The sequence below is a fragment of the Mustela nivalis genome, assembly GCF_964662115.1.
Source record: "Mustela nivalis genome assembly, chromosome: 18".
Classification (NCBI taxonomy): Eukaryota; Metazoa; Chordata; class Mammalia; order Carnivora; family Mustelidae; genus Mustela; species Mustela nivalis.
Window position 1 is genome coordinate 46,766,307 of NC_139037.1, and position 17,697 is coordinate 46,784,003.

Here is a 17,697-nt window from a genome sequence, read left to right on the forward strand (position 1 = left end):
GTCTCCGTCTCTGGTTTTACGTCAAAGTCTACCGTCTTTGTGTGTCTTTGTGTTCCCAGTTGTGGGTCTACCCATTTCTGTCTGTCCCGGACTTTGTCGCTGTCGCTGGCTCCATCCATGTCTGAGTTTCCTCGTGCCTAGACCTCCCTTCTCGATCTTTCTTCCTTCGAGGGCTTCTGTCTGTCGGCCTCCCCTTCACTTTCCCCCTCCTCTGTATACCGCCTTCTTTGATTCTGGGAATCTTGGTCTCCTTGTCCCTGTCTCTCCATCTCTGGGTTCATCTCTCTCACTCCCTGTCCCTGCGTCTTCTTGTCTCTCTCTGTCTCTCAGTGCCTCAGTGTCTCCTCGTCTCTGGTTCTCAGGGCGGTGTATTTCCCCGCCTCGCGTTGTTTTAGCGCGTTGCCATGGATCGAAAATGACGCAGGCGCACGAGAGCCCTAGAAGCTGAGGAAGGCTAGCTCTGTCCCTGATTGGCTGTCCGTTCAGTCGTTGCGTCTTCGCTCTGCCCTCGCCCTGGGGAACGCCCCGCTGCAGTCTGGGAGTCGTAGTCCGCGATGCAGGCCCAGTGCGCACGCGCAGTCTGACTGACGCCATCGCGCCGAGCTCCTGGCGGCTGGAACCGGCCGAGGACCACTACGCAGGAGGTAGGTCTGGCCGGCGGCCGGGCTGCTCTGCGGCGTGCTTTTGTCGAGCGGATCGTAACGGTCCCGCCAGTGTGCTTCGCGCAGCTGCGTTCGGAGGTGACCTGTGGGGGCAGGGAGCGACCCCGGGTTGGGGAGGGGAGGAGATTCTGCGGTGTGAGGCTGGGCGGCTTAGGGGTGGAGGCTGGGAGCTCCTGGGGTGGGGGTGAGGTGGGGGGTGCGGTTCCCCAGGGTATGGGGCGGGGAAGACGTGGCTGAGAGACCGCAGAGGGGGGCCTAGGAACGATTGAGGTCACCCTTCTGCGGCCTGGGAGAGGGAGGGGATTACGAGAGGGGACTCGAGGGCTGAGGGTGTCCCTAGGCGGGAGGAGCGGCAGACTGTGGCGTCCTGGGTGGTAGCAGGTACCCCGAGTGTGCAGCTCAGAGAGGGGGCGGTGCAGAGCCACCCGGGGTGGGACCCGAGGTGGGGCCTGGGGATTAGAGGTCATCTCTGCTGCCAGGCTCCCTGACTCCCTGCCTCTTCCCAGTTGCCCGGGGCGGATTGTCTGTCCTTGTATTAGATCCCTTTGGTGGGCGAAGAAACCCAAGAGAAGGGCGAGCATGGGTCTCTCTATTTTGCTGCTGGAGGAGCCGGCAAGAGGAAATGGGGATGACTGAGGATATTGTTTGTGGGAGGAAAATGTTCAGAAGCGTTTTAAGGAAAGATCTTAGAATTGCACGTCTTTTGGTTAGATTCATCTCTTAATATTTTGTTTTGTACTTAAGTCACTTTTCCTCCTCATTCCCCACTTCCTTCCCTCTCTCTCCTCTCCCCGCTCCTCCCTTTTTCCCCTTCTCCACTTCTCTCTCACATACCTTTTGTATGTCTTCGCTGACACCCTAGAGGCTGAGCTGGACAGCTCCACCATCCTCTTCTCTGTACCAGGGTTTGGTCCCCCCTTCCCCCCCAAACCTCAACAATGTCCTGTACCTTTTCTGGTCCAGGGCCACATGTGTATTCTTTGCCTCTGTGAGTTTCTGACTTTTGTGTTCTGTCCTTCAGGCTTTTGGGAAGTTCAGGCCAGTTGTGTAGGACTTTTCTTGATTTGGGTCGATCTGTTCTCCCAAGTGGATCCAGAGTTTGCACTCTTGGCAGGGACCTTAGAAGACAGCTAAGATGTTAAGGATGATCCCTTGATCTTCGTTTTCTCATTTTATTTTATTTTATTTTAAAGATTTTATTTATTTATTTGACACAGACATCACAAGTAGGCAGAGAGGCAGGCAGAGAGAGAGGGGGAAACAGGCTCCCCACCGAGGAGAGAGCCCAGTGTGGGGCTCTATCCCAGGACCCTGAGATCATGACCGGAGCTGAAGGCAGAGGCTTTAACCCACTAAGCCACCCAGGCGCCCCCGTTTTCTCATTTTAAAGGCGCCCTTTGTAATGAGTAAATTATTATTGGTTGAGGCCAAGAGACCCTGTGAGTATCTTGAGTCACCTGAGATGGGCATATGTGGAGAGGGGGAAGTGGGGCAGGGCAGGCCTGGAGGTAGAGTTGAGGAGTTAGAAGCCAACCTTGAGCTCTGCTTAGCCCAGTGTGAGAGGGATTTGCTTGCAGGAGTACCACAGGGCTTGGGGACCTCTCAGCTCACCTGCTCCCCCTTCGCCCCCCACGGCTTCCTCTGCATCCTAGGACTTGTGGGCAGGGATGCAAGGGGAGCCTGGGCTCTAGGAAATTTCCATCCCCATCTGAGGTAAATCCCCCGAGGCCCCAAGATGTATATGTGATGGGGTGGGTAGCTGCCTGGTGACTGAGCCAGAAGTAATTTGGGCAGTGGGGAATGGCTTTACTCAAGGAAGCTGGGTACAGGGAAGAGTTCTGGTGGTCCCTCTGCCTAACAACATCTTGCAGCAGCGTGACCAGTTCATGAGGCTCCAGTGCAGGACGATGAGATCTGTGCATGCACTTTCTAGTGAGTTCATGGTAAGCTTCTGAGACAGGACCCACACAGAACAGTAGTGCCTGTGGTATCCTAAGAAAACGCAAATTACTTGCTTGTGTGACCGCACACCTGCCCGTGCTCCACATAGAGCTCTGTGTACCCTGTGCCTGTTGGGATAAATATGGCTGTGCTGCTGGCTGGAGCTGGCAACACTTCAGTTGCCAGAAGAGGCTCTAGATTAGTCAACGGCAGCAATGTGGTTACAAAAGCTAGAGTCCAGAAGCCCAGCCAGCAGCCTCTTTTGTAACAGGGACACACCCAGACCTGACACAGACAGGTTCTCTGGTTGCTTTAGCCACCAGGCAAAGTTGCGTTCTCACAACTGCGACTGTCCTGCATTTGCCCCTCGTGGCCCTAGCAGAGGAAATACAAGAGTACATTTCTCATCCTGAGGTAGGGAAAGAAGCTCTTTATTTACTCATCTATTTTTAAAGATTTTAAAAATTTATTTGACATAGAAAGAGGCAGTGAGAGAGGGAACACAAGCAGGGGTAGTGGGAAAGGGAGAAGCACCTGAGACAAAGACAGATGTTTAACAACTGAGCCACCCAGGTGCCCCAGGGAAGCTTTTTACAAACAAGTTTTGGAACTCAGAAATTTATTTCGGGGAAAAAAGAAAAGTAAACATTAGACCCTTATAGCTGAAAGAGCATAAACTGAAAAGACAAGCCACAGACGGGGACACTGGCAAGACCAAGCCAGAGAGAGACCACTTTAATTACTTAATAGATAGGGAGCTGTAAGTGCCATCGAAAAGCAGGCCGCTGACTGACAGAGTGGAAGGAGCAGGTTTTGTGGTCTGAGGTCCCCCATGCAGAGGTGCGGGGAAGGAGAACCCTGGTGAGCACTGCTGTAGTGGGTGGCAGAGGCTGGGTTGCCTCCAGTGGGCTGCTGTGGGTCACAGCACATGCCCAGTGGTCCTACTTCTACTTTGACCTTCCAGGTATATCCCCAGCCTGATATGAGGGTAATGGCCAGCAAAAATTAGGAATAGCCAGCATGCCTGTTAGTAGAGGACTGGAACCATTTAAAAGTGATTTAAATAATGGGCACCTGAGTGGCTCAGTGGGTTGAGCAGCTGGCTCTTAATTTTGGCTCAGATTATGATCTCGGGGTCCTGGGATGGTGGGGCTCCACAGTCAGTGGCGAGTCTGCTTGAGATTCTCTCTCCTTCCGCCCCTCTACCCTGTTGTGCTCTTTCTCTCTCTAAAATGAGTTGAAAAAGATAATTTACGCACTCAACAAATACTGAGCCAGGAACTGCCCAGAGGGTTCCCTGTGAGTAACCTCAACTCTCCTGGGGTTTACGTTCCCAGCAGGGAAAGCAGGTGATAGGCAGGTAAGACCGAGTGAGGAGGTGTGGATGGAGGGAAGGTCTCCATGGGGGACCCTTTCAGAGCCCAGACCTGTGCAAGACAGGAGGAGTGCTGTAGGGAGCAGGGCAGGCTGAGGCGAGGTGTGCGAGGGAAACGGTGCAGCCCAGCTGTCTCTTCCTTAAGGGAATGGAACTCTGTGTGGAATGGCTTCAGACCCCTGGTGTAGCCTCAGAGAGGGGGAGCAATGGGCCCTGGGGCCTCTGCCAACATTTTTTTTTTTTTCCCGTCTATATTTAACAGCTTTATTGAGATACAGTTGACATACCAAAAGAGTTCACCTATTTAAAATGTGCAATTTGTTGGTTTTTGCGCATTCACAGAGTTGTACAACCAATACTATGGTGAATTTTAGAACATTTTATCACTCCAGGAAGAAGTGCAGGGCAGTCCCTCTGACTCTGACCCCGCTGCCCCTGGTAGCCACTGAGCTACTTTCTGCCTCTGTGGACTTGCCTCTTCTGGACATTTGATGTGATTGGAATCTGACACCCCCAGCTACAAGGTCTTTGGGCCCTGTGCCCTGGTGGAATGTCAGAGCACATCTTCCCTTTCTCTGGAGGAGGTCATTGGTGCCCGGGTCCTCATTGCAGTTTTCTCTGTAAAGACAAAATCCTCACTACATTTTCTTGACTTCCCCAGACGTGTACGGAAGAAAAACGTTGGTTTCTGTGATTCAGCCAGGGAGAGCATTCCCACGGGGTTTGGGTGCAGCTTTTGTCTGGGATGTGTCCCTCCTGGTGGGGTCTGTGAATCTCCCGGTTATGCAGGGAAAAGTGCAGACCCAGCAGGTACTGGGAGGAGCTAGAGTGCATATCCCTGTGTACTCACAGCTGGTGAAGGCACTGGGAGCCTGAAGCCAACAGCAGGTGGCCTGGCCAGTGGTGGCCTGCCGGGTTCCTTGTTCAGCTTGCTCACTGTTTGCCAGCAGTTACAGTCAAGAGAGTTCACCTAAACATCCCGAATCTAGCTTTTCTCAGATGATGCCGCTGCCCATCAGGATCCACTGGGGGTGGGGAGAGGACAGAGCAGGACCTGAACTCCCAGGACCTAAACACCACAGTCTCTCCTCTCCCCCCACCATTGTACTCTCCTCCTGGCCAACTTCTGCTTCCCACCTGGTTCTGAGGGCGGGTCAGGCTGGGTCTGCAGTCCTGTGCCATTTCTAGATGCTGATTGTTTACTGCTCTATGGTTGACCCTGAAGAAGTTGAAGATTAGGGCATTATCAAAAATCTGTGTATAATTTTTGGCTTCCCAAACACTTATCTACCAATAGCTTCTGTTGACTGGAAGCCTTACAGATAATCAGTTGGTTAACTTACGTTTTGTATATAACACTTTTTAAATATTGTATTCTTACAATAAGGTTAAGAGAAAAAAAAAATGTTCTAATTGTAAAAAAGGGAGAATGCGTTTAAGTATGGTACTGATTTATAAAAAAAGAAATTCACCTTGGGGCACCTGGGTGGCTCAGTGGGTTAAAGCCTCTGCCTTCAGCTCAGGTCATGATCCCAGGGGTCTGGGATCGAGCCCCACATCAGGCTCTCTGCTCAGCAGGGAGCCTGCTTCCTCCTCTCTCTGCCTGCCTCTCTGCCTACTTGTGATCTCTGTCTGTGAAATAAACAAATAAAATCTTTTAAAAAAAAAAATCCACCTTAAGTGGACCATGCAGTTCAAGGTATTCAAGGGTCAGCTGTGTTTTCAGATTTTACAGTTATCTAAATAGGAGGGACAATGGTGATACCTAGCCCTTCCAAAGGTGAAAGAAGTCTGGGATACACCCAAATCTGGCATGGTATCACATGCTTTGAGTATACATTGTTGGAGTGAGTTTTGTAATGTTTTAAGATTTTTACATTTTTAGAAAGTGAGATCCTTTAACTTTACTCTTAGCTGTGACTGATTTTTTTTTTAATCCTGGTAATACCAGTCTTACAAAATGAGTCTTTCCACCTCCCACTTTTTATGTTAATTTTTATCTATGCAAGTGTAAAACTCTGCTGATACCTAACAAGCAGATTGCTTGGAAATAATTCTGCATGGACTCCTGGTGTGGTGAGTGGGACTGATGAGCTCAGGGGACCCTACTTGTTCTTCTCTGGTATGGATGCCATGTGGCTGGCTTCTCGTTGTGTAGGCATCTCTTGTCTTTCCTGTGCAGGTCTGGATTCTGGCTGAGATCCCAGAGCGTCCTGCTATTCTCTCTGTCCTTTGCAGCTGCAGTTACGTGAATTCGCCCTCCACAACCCCTGGCCTGTCCCTGGCTCGTCACATTTCCCAGTGCGGGTTTGAAAAGATGTTGCCTTTGGAGAAGGCATTTGCCACCCCTCGGAGCTCCCTAATTCCCCCAGAACTGCCTCTGCTAGGATCAGCAGCTGAGGACCAGGAGGAGGACCCCAAGACTGTCCTCGGGAGGGACCTTGAGTTCTCCCGCCAGCATTTCCGGAACTTCATCTACCAGGAAGCAGCTGGACCCCACCAGGCCGTGACCGAGCTCTTTGAGCTGTGCCGCCAGTGGCTGCAGCCCGAGGTGCATTCAAAGGAGCAGATGCTGGAGCTGCTGGTGCTGGAGCAGTTCCTGAGCGTCCTGCCTGACAATGTCCGGCCCCTGGTGGTGGCACAGTGTCCTGAGAGCTGCAAGAAGGCAGCCTCCCTGGTGAAGGACCTTACCAAGGCCCTGGAAGAGCCAGGTGAGGCAGCTACCCCAGAGGAGAGTAGACCACAGAAGAAATAGGAAGTGGGGTGGTCAGCCTTGGAAGGCGTAAAATTGACAGCATAGAGCCCAAGCCAGTCAGTGGCTTCCCTGAGAGTTGAGCTCCCTGGTGTATAAGAGGCACAGAGGTGAGCAGCCCAGAGCTGGTGGGGGCTGCAGCCTCACCACCCTGCCCAGTGGCGGCATCCTCAGAGTTGGTCACATGGACCAGGAAGACTGCTCAGGCTCCTGCCCTCACATCTGCGTTCCCGATGCAAGGAAGCAGAAGGGAACCAGCCCCTTAAAAGCTGAGTAAATGTTCTGGGCATTTGTTTCTATCCCCTCAATAAGGTAAGAAGAGGAGCCGTGGGGCTGGGTGGGCTGTTAACCACATTTGAGGGCAGGACCTGAAGGACTGGTGGCGGGGGTGGTCTGGAGCCTTGGGCTCTTGGTCAGAAGCCTATGTCCATGCCCATCACCTGCAAGTTTACTGTGTGATTGTTAGCACATCTCTCCCTTTTGGGCTCACGCGCCCTTTGAGTATAAGCAGGAATGCTGTTGAGTCTCCCATGGAGCTGTCCACAGCCTTGAGGAAGGGGGAGTGTGGGAAGCATGCTGAGCCTCTGTTGTCCATTACTACCAGGTGGGCCTGCGAGGGCCAGTGAAGACCTGGAGCCCAGCGAGACCCAGGCATCCCCTGACAACTGTGAGTGACCAGCTAGCCCTTGGGCGGGTATGGGCCAGGGTTTGATTGGGGGAGGTTGGGAGAGGGTGGGAGGGAGTTAGAGGGAGGCCAGGTAACCGAAGCCTGGAAGTCTGTGCTGACTTCTTCCTATAGGCTCTGGTGAACATGATAAGTATTTCTAATTAAATTTGTTATCAAAGATCATAGAAGGTATACGTGCTTTGCTATTAATAATGAAAAGTGTTGAGGTACAAAGAAAAAAAGTAATAATCTCTCCACCCCATGTGTCCTCTAAAACTAGACCAAGTGGTGCCCCCTGTCATGTGTTCCTTCATGTGTCTCTGCACATCTCTTGGGTGCACACACATCTCACCCAGGAGTCTCCTCAGGATTTGTGGCCTTCTCCCTGGAGGTGATTTTTTTGTGCCTGAGCTCATACTGTTCAGAGTGTGTCACCCAGCCAGCCCCCTCCAGATGGTGGCCAGATATCCAGTGCCATTCTTTTACCTTCATGGCATTTCACAGGATCTGCCCTTCCCGGTCCCGAGTTGGAAGTTACTGCCATTAAGGTTTCTGCCTCTTCCTACAAATGTGCTGTTAAACGTCCTCAGGCCTGTACCTGGTGTGGGAGGTTTCGTTTGTGTTGGTGGGTTCCTCGGGATCACTGGACAGAGGACATTCCACGTGGTTTTGTAGAAGTTCCGTAGCATACACAGTGCCAGTGTACAAGGGTGCCCGCTTCCCCACATCCACGCCGGCACCGTACGTTCTTGCTGTTTAAGATTTCCGTCATGCTAATGGGTATGAAAGCATTCTCTGATTTGTGGCTTTAGTTTGAATTCCTGGGGCCACTACTGACCTCGAGCTTCTTTTTGCTTTCTTCTTGGTGTGCTCTGCTCTGTCAGTTGAGGACAGTTGTGGGGCCCCTTGAGCTTGGGACCTGCTGTGACATGAGCACTTGGTCCTCCCTTCCTCTGAGTTGGAGAACTCTTCACTCTCTGGGACCTATGCAAGGGAGGCGGTGGGGTCTCCCTCATTGGTTCGGGCTGCCCAGCTGTGTAAAACCAGTCTCCTCATCTTTGTCTCCCCTTCTCCCAGCCTGTCCCTCTCCAGACCCTGTGCTTCTGGAACAGGGGAACATCGACAACAAGAAGACTGAAGAGGCCAAGCCTGCAAAGGTCGAGCCGAAGGTGAGTAGGGTCTTTCTTGTCCGGGGGCTCATCGGTCCTGTTCCCCAGGAGTTGGATCTGTCATCCTATCTTGTGAGGCTCTCTCCCTCTCCCCATTGTTTTTTTTTTTTTTTTTTTTAATTTTTTATTTTTTATAAAGATATATTTTTATCCCCAGGGGTACAGGTCTGTGAATCGCCAGGTTTACACACTTCACAGCACTCAACAAAGAACATACCCTCCCCAATGTCCATAATCCCACCCCCTTCTCCCAAACCCCCTCCCCCCAGCAACCCTCAGTTTGTTTTGTGAGATTAAGAGTCACTTATGGTTTGTCTCCCTCCCAATCCCATCTTGTTTCATTTATTCTTCTCCTACCCACTTAAGCCCCCATGTTGCATCACCACTTCCTCATATCAGGGAGATCATATGATACTTGTCTTTCTCTGCTTGACTTATTTCACTAAGCATGATACGCTCTAGTTCCATCCATGTTGTCGCAAATGGCAAGATTTCATTTCTTTTGATGGCTGCATAGTATTCCATTGTGTATATATACCACATCTTCTTGATCCATTCATCTGTTGATGGACATCTAGGTTCTTTCCATAGTTTGGCTATTGTGGACATTGCTGCTATAAACATTCGGGTGCATGTGCCCCTTTGGATCACTATGTTTGTATCTTTAGGGTAAATACCCAATAGTGCAATTGCCGGGTCATAGGGCAGTTCTATTTTCAACATTTACCTCTCCCCATTGTTAACATGCCACCCACTCCACAGGAGGAGCTGGGGTTGGCTGAGGTTCCAGGGCTGGACACCTGAGCTGCTGCCACCCCAGGAAACCAAGACATGAGCCTGGCTGAGAGCGGGTGGGGATGAGGCAAGGAGAGGTCTCTGGGATCAGAGTAAGCAGCCTGAGTGCTGCCACTGCCCCCTTAGGAATGTTGGACAGGGTCTCCCTTTCTGTCAGCAACCTGCCCACCCGGTATGGCGACTCCCTGGCCCTCATCCCTCTGGCTGTGGCCAAGGCACTGTTCCTCTCTTCTGGGGTGCACCATTGTTGCTAGCCACGACTCCCTTCCCCACTCTCATGCCTCCTGCCCTTCGGCACTCTGGGCCTGGACGGCCCTTACCTCTCCCCGGGAGACAGCTCCCCCAGACCTTACAGAGCCCGTGGCCTTTGTCATGGTGACTGCTTCTCCTGACGGCAGTGAGGATGGCTGTCCCGGTCCCCACAGGTGCTGGCCTGGGCCCTGTGTGGCGTGCAGGGGTGGCAGACATAGGAGACTCTGGGGTCGTCTACAGCAGTGGCTCTCAGCCAGGGTGGCTTTACCCCTCGGGGGACATGGGGTGATGTCTAGAGACTGCTTGGCTTGTCAGTACTTCTCGGGGGAGGAGGTGCTGCTGACATCCACAGGGAGGAGGGCGGGAAACATCTGCAGTGCCTGGGGCAGGCCCAGCTGACAAAGTCCCTAGCTCTGGGGCACCTGGGCCACTAGGTTGGTTGGGGATCTGCCTTTGGCTTATCCCCAAGTACTGGGCTTGAGCCCTGCCTCGGGCTCCCCACTTGACAGGGAGCTTGCATCCCCCTCTCCTGCTCCCCCTGCTTGTGCACTTGCTTGCTCTCATCAAATAAATAAATAAAATCTTTAAAAAAAAAAAAAAAAAAGTCCGTAGTTCTCGGGCCAAGAAACCCTTCCATCAGGTTAAGCTGGGATCCAGGTCCAGGTCCTGTGTGGTTGGCGGGGGGAGGAGCCCCCCCCAGGATAGTGCCACCCCCATTATGGTCCCTGGCATTGTGGGACAAGGGTCCATCGTTCCTCTGCTCGGGAAGCCTTAGCCATGGCGGTGCTACTGTTTCAGAAGTTGACATTTCCGGAGGTGCCTCTGTACCTAGGGGAGTGGGGCCACCTGGACCCGGCGGAGGAGAACCTGAAGACCTTCCGGAAGCTGCTCCTGTGGGGTGAGACCTGTCCCCACGGCCTCATACTGCATCCTCTGCCCTCTTCCAGAAGCATTGGTCTAGGGCTTTCCAACTCCCACGTGGGGCTCTGGTTAAGGCCCCACAGTGTTTTGAACATACTTGACCATGAATGACCTCGCCAGGGCCCCCATCTTGGCCCTGCCCTTCTCAATCTACACATTTGAGGACTGCCAGAACCCTGGGCTTTTGAGTTTGTAACCCCTGCTCTGTGACCTGAAGCTTCTGAACGTGGAAAGGCCTCCTGGCCCCAGTGTGTCAACTTTCCCTTCCTCCTCGGTGCAGAGACAGAGCCTCTTGGCCTTCATGGGTCTTCCCTCTTTTGTGGACATCTTTGCCCACAGCCCAGAACCCAGCACAGACTTCTGAGTTCCTTGTGGTTGTAGTTGTAGGGTCTTTTCTGACTGCTCTCCCTTGAATTTCCCACTTCCTGTTGGGCTTTCCTTTTCTTCCTCAGTGGGCCTTCTTCATACCTTCCCCAGTTTGCCGGGAGTCCCCAGCTCTCTAGGGCTCAGAGCAGCTTTGGCGGATGTCCCAGGTCAGAGGAAAGGATCGGGGCTGCCCCGGCCAGCCTGTGAGAGCTGAGGTGCATCGTTGGCTGTTTGTAGTCTGCTCTTGTTGGCTCTTTCAGTTTTTGGTTTTTTTGATCCCACCCAGGGTTTCAGCTGGCTCAGCCTGATGATACCTGCAGGCTGGAGACGGAGGAGCTCCGGTTAGTTGAAACGGAACCACCGGAAGGCAGCTTCTCAGGTGAGGTCCAAGAGCTGTGATCAGGCCAGGGTGGAGGGTGCGCCTTTCGGAGGCTGATGGAGCTCCTCGAAGCTCCACTGGCCTCAACAAAGACCTCAACTTGGACCTCACTCTACTCCACCCCATGTCCCATACTTTTGCCGCCCCCCCCCCCCCGCCCACAAATGTCAGAGCAGGAGGTAGCAGTCCAGTCGTTCTATCTCCTGCTGGATAACAGCCCCAGCGGGGCTGACTGGGATTGGCTGTGCCTCTGTTTTCCCTGTGGTGGCTGTGGGGCTGTGTACACAGCCACAGTCATTCGGAGACTTGTCCTGGGTGGTCTCACTCAACCGTGGCAGTTGGTGCTGGCTCTTGATGGGGAACTCAGCTGCAGCAATCAGCCTGCGCTCTCCTCATTGCCTCTCTACGTGGCTGGTCTGAGCTTCTTCACAGTGTGGCAGCGAGGGTCAGAGAGGGAGCGTTCTGGGAGGGTCAGCACCGTCCTGTGGTGCTCTGCGAGCCTTTGCTTGCATCATGCACACTTAATAAGTCCCCTAGACTAGCAGGTCACATGGTCAAACCAGTGTTCATGGTGCATGGGTTGTATGTGTGGATGTGTATTGTGGGACACTTCCCAAGGGCCTGAATCCCAGGAGATTGCTTAATCGGGGGCCCCCGTTAGAACACGTTAGTATACTGCGCAAGCGCTTGTCCGGCCCTTCTGGTGAGGATGCGGGCTTACCAGCTCATGGGTCCATTGCCAGGCTCTACTCACACACGGGTCACGGTGGCCGCTGCAGCTCACATCCCCAGTGCAGAAATGAGACTCCTCCCTACCCCTTACACTTGTACGTGCATCTCGTGGGCTAGAACTTATGTTGACTTATGTGACTCATGTCACATGGCCACTTCAGCACAAGGCAGGCTGGGAGTGACTGTCTTTAGGCAGGTACTTGAGCTCGGGGACTGCAAAAGATGGGGGACACACGGCAGTCTTCTCAGTAGTCTTTTTCAAATCCATCGCCCCTGGGTTTGTGGAGGGGATTGACGATGGTGTGCGTGGTGAGCACCATGTCCTCACTTGCTTCCCTTTTGCCCCGGCTTTCCATCCTGCTTCATCTCAGTCGCTGGCCTGTGCCTTTTGTTAGTTTTCTCCCGAAGGGCAGACCCCTTTGGCGTCCCTGGAGTTGGGACTGCTCACATCATGACCTTATTTCAGGCGGCAGGAGGTGGCAGGAAGGTAGAGAGAACATGTGTGAGACGCTGATGGAGAGGATCACGAGGGAAATTCTCGTTTGCCCCCTAACGGGAGCCGCCCCAGAGGAGGAGCAGCAGCTGCAGAAGGCTCTGGATCCTCAGGAGGGGGAACCAAGCCCTGTCACCATGGCCCACAGGCGGTCAGTCATCCGGGAGCCAGCCCAGGACAGGGGCACAGCCGGGGAGAGTCCTGCGGTGCCTTTGATGCCAGCCACCACGCGCCAAGGCCTTGGGAGAAAGAGGCCCTGCCCGAAGGATGTGGGTGGGCAGGGCCCTGAGTGTGTCTCCCGTGTGAGCAGCCACCTGCCGTGCCACGTGAGAGAGCCTGGTGCAGCCAGCCACAGCGCAGGGTCCCTGGCTAGGCCGGACCAGGATGGTTCTCTGGCAGTTTGCCCTGCTGCTGAGGAGCCTGGGCTGTCCCGCGGGAAGCCCTATGCGTGCAGCGAGTGTGGGGAAACCTTTGCATGGATCTCACACTTTATCGATCATCTCAGAAGCCACAGTGGCAGGAAGCTGTACGCATGCCCGGGCTGCTGGAAGACCTTCCACTTCAGCCTAGCCCTGGCCGAGCACCAGAAGACCCATGAGAAGGAGAAATTCTACGCATTGGGGAGGGCCCTGGGACCCCACCCTGCAGCCTGTGGAGCCCATGACAGTGGGAGGCTCAGTGGGCGCATGGGGTTTGTGGCAGGCGATGTTTTCCCTGTGCACTCGGAGGCACAGAGATGAGCCACTTGCTCAAAGTGTCCCTAGAGGACTTCACCCGCCTGGGATTCCCGAGTAATGTATCCGGTCCTTCGAAACCCTTGCGTGGCTTCTTTGCAGTGTCTGTGTGGACGTGATCTGTTTTCTCAATGAGCTAATGTGGCTAAAGCGCTTAGAACCCAGGACGGGCCCTCGGGAAGCCCTCGTCTCCTTGTAAACACACCCATGTAGACGCCCACATGCAACCACGAGCGGTCAGGTGTGAAAGAAGATTCCCTTTCTTCCATAGCCATTTTAGCACCACCCTTGCGGTGGAACGTTTGTCATTGTGCTAAGCGTAGAGTTGCCTTAAAGGGTGTGATCTGCCAGCTCTTGCTGAAGTCAGTCTTGTCTCTGCTCCTCCTGTTCATGCTCCCCAGGGCTTCTGCTCAAGCTGTTTGGTCCTTTCATAAACACCTGATGTCAAGCTCTCTTCTGAATCCTCACTAGCAGACTCTCCTAGTTAATGCACGCGTCTGCAAGTGTGGAGTGGCTTAACTGAGATCACAGAAATGCTTGGAGCCTCGTTACAGTGTTTTCAAACCGCGCATCTCTGCCCATTAGTGAATTGTGAAATCAAATTAGTGGATGGCCACCAGTGCTACAAAGCAATGAAGTAGAATTAAATAAGTAAAAATTCATCATGTAGTAAAGGCAGATACTGTTTCGTGAAACTTCTCAGCCATGCATCTAAATACAAGAGCAGCCTGCAAAGTACGATGGATTTCTTGCACAGAGGATGGAGGCTCGTGATCAGAGCAGGTGGAAGACACCAGTAGAGGTTGATGAGATGTGACTGTCTGGACAGGTGAAGCGTAACTCCTCGGGCTGCCTAAGGTGACTTTCTGCTTTGTGTGTATAATCTGATTGCAGCATTGTTTCTTTTGCCTGAGCATAAACTTTAACTGCTTCTTATAGATAAACTGGTGCCTCTTTTTTTGTCATTGTGTTTGAGCAGGCAGTCTGTTGTAATGATGCCCAGAGCAGCAGCTTAAAGTAATAAAGGATTTTTTTCTCGCACTCACGTGACAGTCTCATGTTTGTTACTGTTGTGTGTGGTCGATGGGAAGGAGACTCTGCTCCGTGTAGTGATTTGGAGACCCAGGCTCTGTGCCTGCCGTAGCTCTGTTCCCCACTAGACCCCCTGGTGTTCGGGGGAAAGCCGCACTTGCTCAGCTGGAAGACCACGCACATCACTTCCATTCTTGTCCTTGGAGGGCCATGATTCGCAGCCCGAGTCACGTGTGTGTGTCTGGGATTGTCTCTTCCCCCAACACCCTCATCCTAAGCTGGCTGTGGCTCTGGTTAACTTTTTTTTTTAACCTGTATTTGGAGGCACCTGGGTGGCTCAGTGGGTTGGGCCTCTGCCTTCAGCTCAGGTCATGATCTCAGTGTCCTGGGGTCATCCCCACATCAGGCTCTCTGCTCAGCGGGGAGCCTGCTTCCCTCTCTCTCTGCCTGCCTCTCTGCCTACTTGTGATCTTGATCTCTCTGTCAAATAAATAAATAAAATCTTAAATAAATAAACTTGTATTTGCTCTCTGAACTTTCCTTCCCAGCCTAACCCATGAGCTTGCCTCTCCTGCCACAGAGAGGTAGCACCTGAGGTGCTCTTGTTTTCAGCTTCAGGGCCACTGATAGGTCTGCCATTACCAGAAAGCCTGGCTCTCCATCTGTCCATTTCCCATCTGTGGTCTTTAGTGCACAGCTACATGGTGGTGCCTTTTTTGTTTATATTTTAAGGTTTTATTTAGAAATAATTTCCTTATAGAAAATCTTCCACTGCCTCCCTGTGAACATTTTCCCGTTTGCCTGTGCTTCATGCCCCCTGCCCCTTCCACACACATTTTGGAGAGCCTGGGTCCATGTTACTACTCCAGTGAGGATTCCTTTGCTCAAAGTGCCCAGTTTGTCCACTTACGGTTGCTTTTCCCCTTACCTAATAAGCAGTCTGTGGGGAGACACGTGAAGATAGTGGAGATACACTGCTTCTCACCCAAATGCCCCCTCACCCGGTTTCTCTTCCATTAGTGGTTCTTGCCATGATGGTTGCAGAGTTGTTGGTTATCTTTTTTTTTCTTTTTTGAAGATTTTATTTATTTGACAGATCACAAGCAGACAGAGAGAGGGGGAAGCAGGCCCCCCACCAAGCAGAGAGTCTGATGTAGGGCTCAATCCCAGGACCCCGAGATCACAACCTGGGCCAAAGGCAGAGGCTTAACCCACTGAGCCACGCAGGTGCTCTGAGTTGTTGGTTAACACCAGTCCTCCTGGGCTCGCCACCCAGCCCTGGGCATCCTGCTGCAAGCCAGTGCCCTCCCTTCTCTCCATTTATTTGTCCTTATAATCAGAATGAATTTAGGGATTCTTGTGTTCTCTGTGTTTTTTCAAGTTTTATAACTTAGTACCATCCTTGGTTATTTTGGCACCCAAGTTGTCCCAGATGTGGCCAATGAGAGTCTCTTCAAGAAGGCTCCTGCATCCCTGTGACATGCCTCTGTTTTTTGCCTGGTTTTTTTTTGCACGGTTCTTTTTAGTATAAGAAGTTATTCCAAGCCCAAATTATTCCTACCCTAAAATCAGCCATTTTCCAGTTCCAGAGAACTGGTTCCTTTTAGTGGGGCTGCTCTGAGACCAAATCTGAGTGCCTTCAAACCTGAGGTGTATTCATTGCTACTAGAGTATCTTCCAGCGAGCTGGGAAACGTGGACACACAGGTACAAACACAAAGGCCTGTATGTGTTCGTACGTGTGCACGCACACACATGTACAGCAGTACCTCAATGCACATTCTGTTATTCCCCCATATTATGTCAATAGTGAAAACTCTGAAATCAGCATGTTTAGTAGTATGCTAAATTCTAAAAGACCTCTCAAAATCATTTCAGAATTGTTTTTCCCAAACCACTACAAAAACCAAACCTAGAAAAGCTATCAGGATTTGTTTGTTAGTCCCTGCCGCCACCAACCTGACCAAGGCATGATAGAGCACACAGATGGATGATTGGTTCTACAGAGAGGCAGAAATACAGCCAGATGTTCCCACTTGCTAATCTCAGAGGAAGCTTCTTTAGTTCAGGCATTAGGGGCATTGGGTTTGTGTTAAGGGTCTCCCATCCAAAGAGGTAGGGATGTGGCCCGTTGAGAAAGATGGAGCAAATGGAAAGCACAAGGCGGCGACCCTAGTGTCTCCAACACAGTTGGGAGGGCTGGGAAGTGTACAGATCATGGGGCACTGAGCCATAACTCAAAAAGGACATGGTATCTGGAGGGCAAGAGAGAGCCCTAGATGCACTGGTGGGAAGAATGGAATGGAGCTCCTGACTAGTTTCCACAGGGTGTCCAAGAATGACTGTTCCAAGTGGGCGGGGAGGGCGGATCCCACAAATGGAAAACTGGCAAGATGGGAATAAATTTCAATGAGAAGAAAATGCTTACATACCCTCTTTTACAGACTGAATTGCCTCCCACCCCAAACTTACACACTGAAGCCCTAACCCCCCATGTTACTGTATTTGGAGATAGGGCCTGGAGGGAGGGAATGGGATGGGGCCCTAATCCCACAGCCTCGATATCCTTATAAGAGGAAGAGCAGAGATTACCCTTTCATCATGTGCACACAGAAGAAAGGCCATGTGCAAGGACACAGTGAGAAGGCGGCTATCTACAAACGGGGAAGAGAGGTCTCGCTAGAAACCAACCCAGACAGCACCTTGGTCTTGGACTTCCAGCAAAGAACAACTCCAGAACTGAGACAAAATCAGTTTCTGTGGTAAAAGCCACCCACCCTAAGGTATCCGGTTGTGGGAGCCTGAATGGACTAATACAGGCTCTGGGTTGAGTTTGTAAACCAGTGTCAACCAGTGCAACTGCTTTGGAAAGCAAACAGCACATTCACACTGAGAACCAATATGATGTTTGTATCCCTTGAATCTTAAGTTTTAGACATGGTGATTTTTCTTAAAAACTTAAAACTTAGAAAAGCTATATAAAATAATGAGATGCTGAAATCCTTTCTGGCTTTAGCTGGAATATTTAAAGCATTGAGGAAACCTCACGGTGGCCTGGTGGTGGTTGGACTTCTCACGTGGCGTCACTGGGTTCCGAGCACAAGCGTCCCAGTGAGTGAGGCAGAAACTGCATGGCCTCTTCTGAATCTGTGTTCATGCCTCTCATTCTACCTTGTTGGGTCTTCAACTTCTGTGTCAGTAACTGAGACATGCCAGCAACTCTCCCAAGTAAATGAGGCCCTCTGGTCAGGAGCACATGTCCCTGCCATTTTCCTGACACTCTGGTGTAACTTCAAGTTCCCTCCACTGGTGTGGCCCTGCTGGGCAGGAAACGTGTATCTCACTCACCATGGAGGGTGGCAGTGATACTGTGGGCACCTCCCCATGGTTCCCAACTCCGGGCTGTATTCCTGTGTGTGTTATTGTGG

General features: G+C 52.0%; 1 protein-coding gene across 10 annotated transcripts in view; it reads left to right on the plus strand.

Moving 5' to 3' along the window:
* Positions 1 to 14,279, plus strand: part of LOC309852601 (zinc finger and SCAN domain-containing protein 18-like) — a 68,449-nt gene extending 54,170 nt beyond the window's left edge. Inside the window, exons 1-8 of one of the 10 annotated variants that reach the window (XM_082709586.1) lie at positions 724 to 740; positions 2,534 to 2,605; positions 6,217 to 6,689; positions 7,335 to 7,397; positions 8,475 to 8,566; positions 10,412 to 10,511; positions 11,187 to 11,279; positions 12,478 to 14,279. In XM_082709586.1, the coding sequence (XP_082565712.1) occupies positions 2,583 to 2,605; positions 6,217 to 6,689; positions 7,335 to 7,397; positions 8,475 to 8,566; positions 10,412 to 10,511; positions 11,187 to 11,279; positions 12,478 to 13,244 (1,611 nt within the window). In that variant the 5' untranslated portion in view covers positions 724 to 740; positions 2,534 to 2,582 and the 3' untranslated portion in view covers positions 13,245 to 14,279. Of the gene's footprint in view, positions 1 to 362; positions 741 to 1,362; positions 1,651 to 2,533; positions 2,606 to 6,160; positions 6,690 to 7,334; positions 7,398 to 8,474; positions 8,567 to 10,411; positions 10,512 to 11,186; positions 11,280 to 12,477 lie in introns of those variants that run through there. The other 9 variants (XM_082709591.1, XM_082709580.1, XM_082709581.1 and 6 more) reach the window with 9 other exon arrangements.
* The last annotated feature ends 3,418 nt before the right edge of the window (positions 14,280 to 17,697 follow it).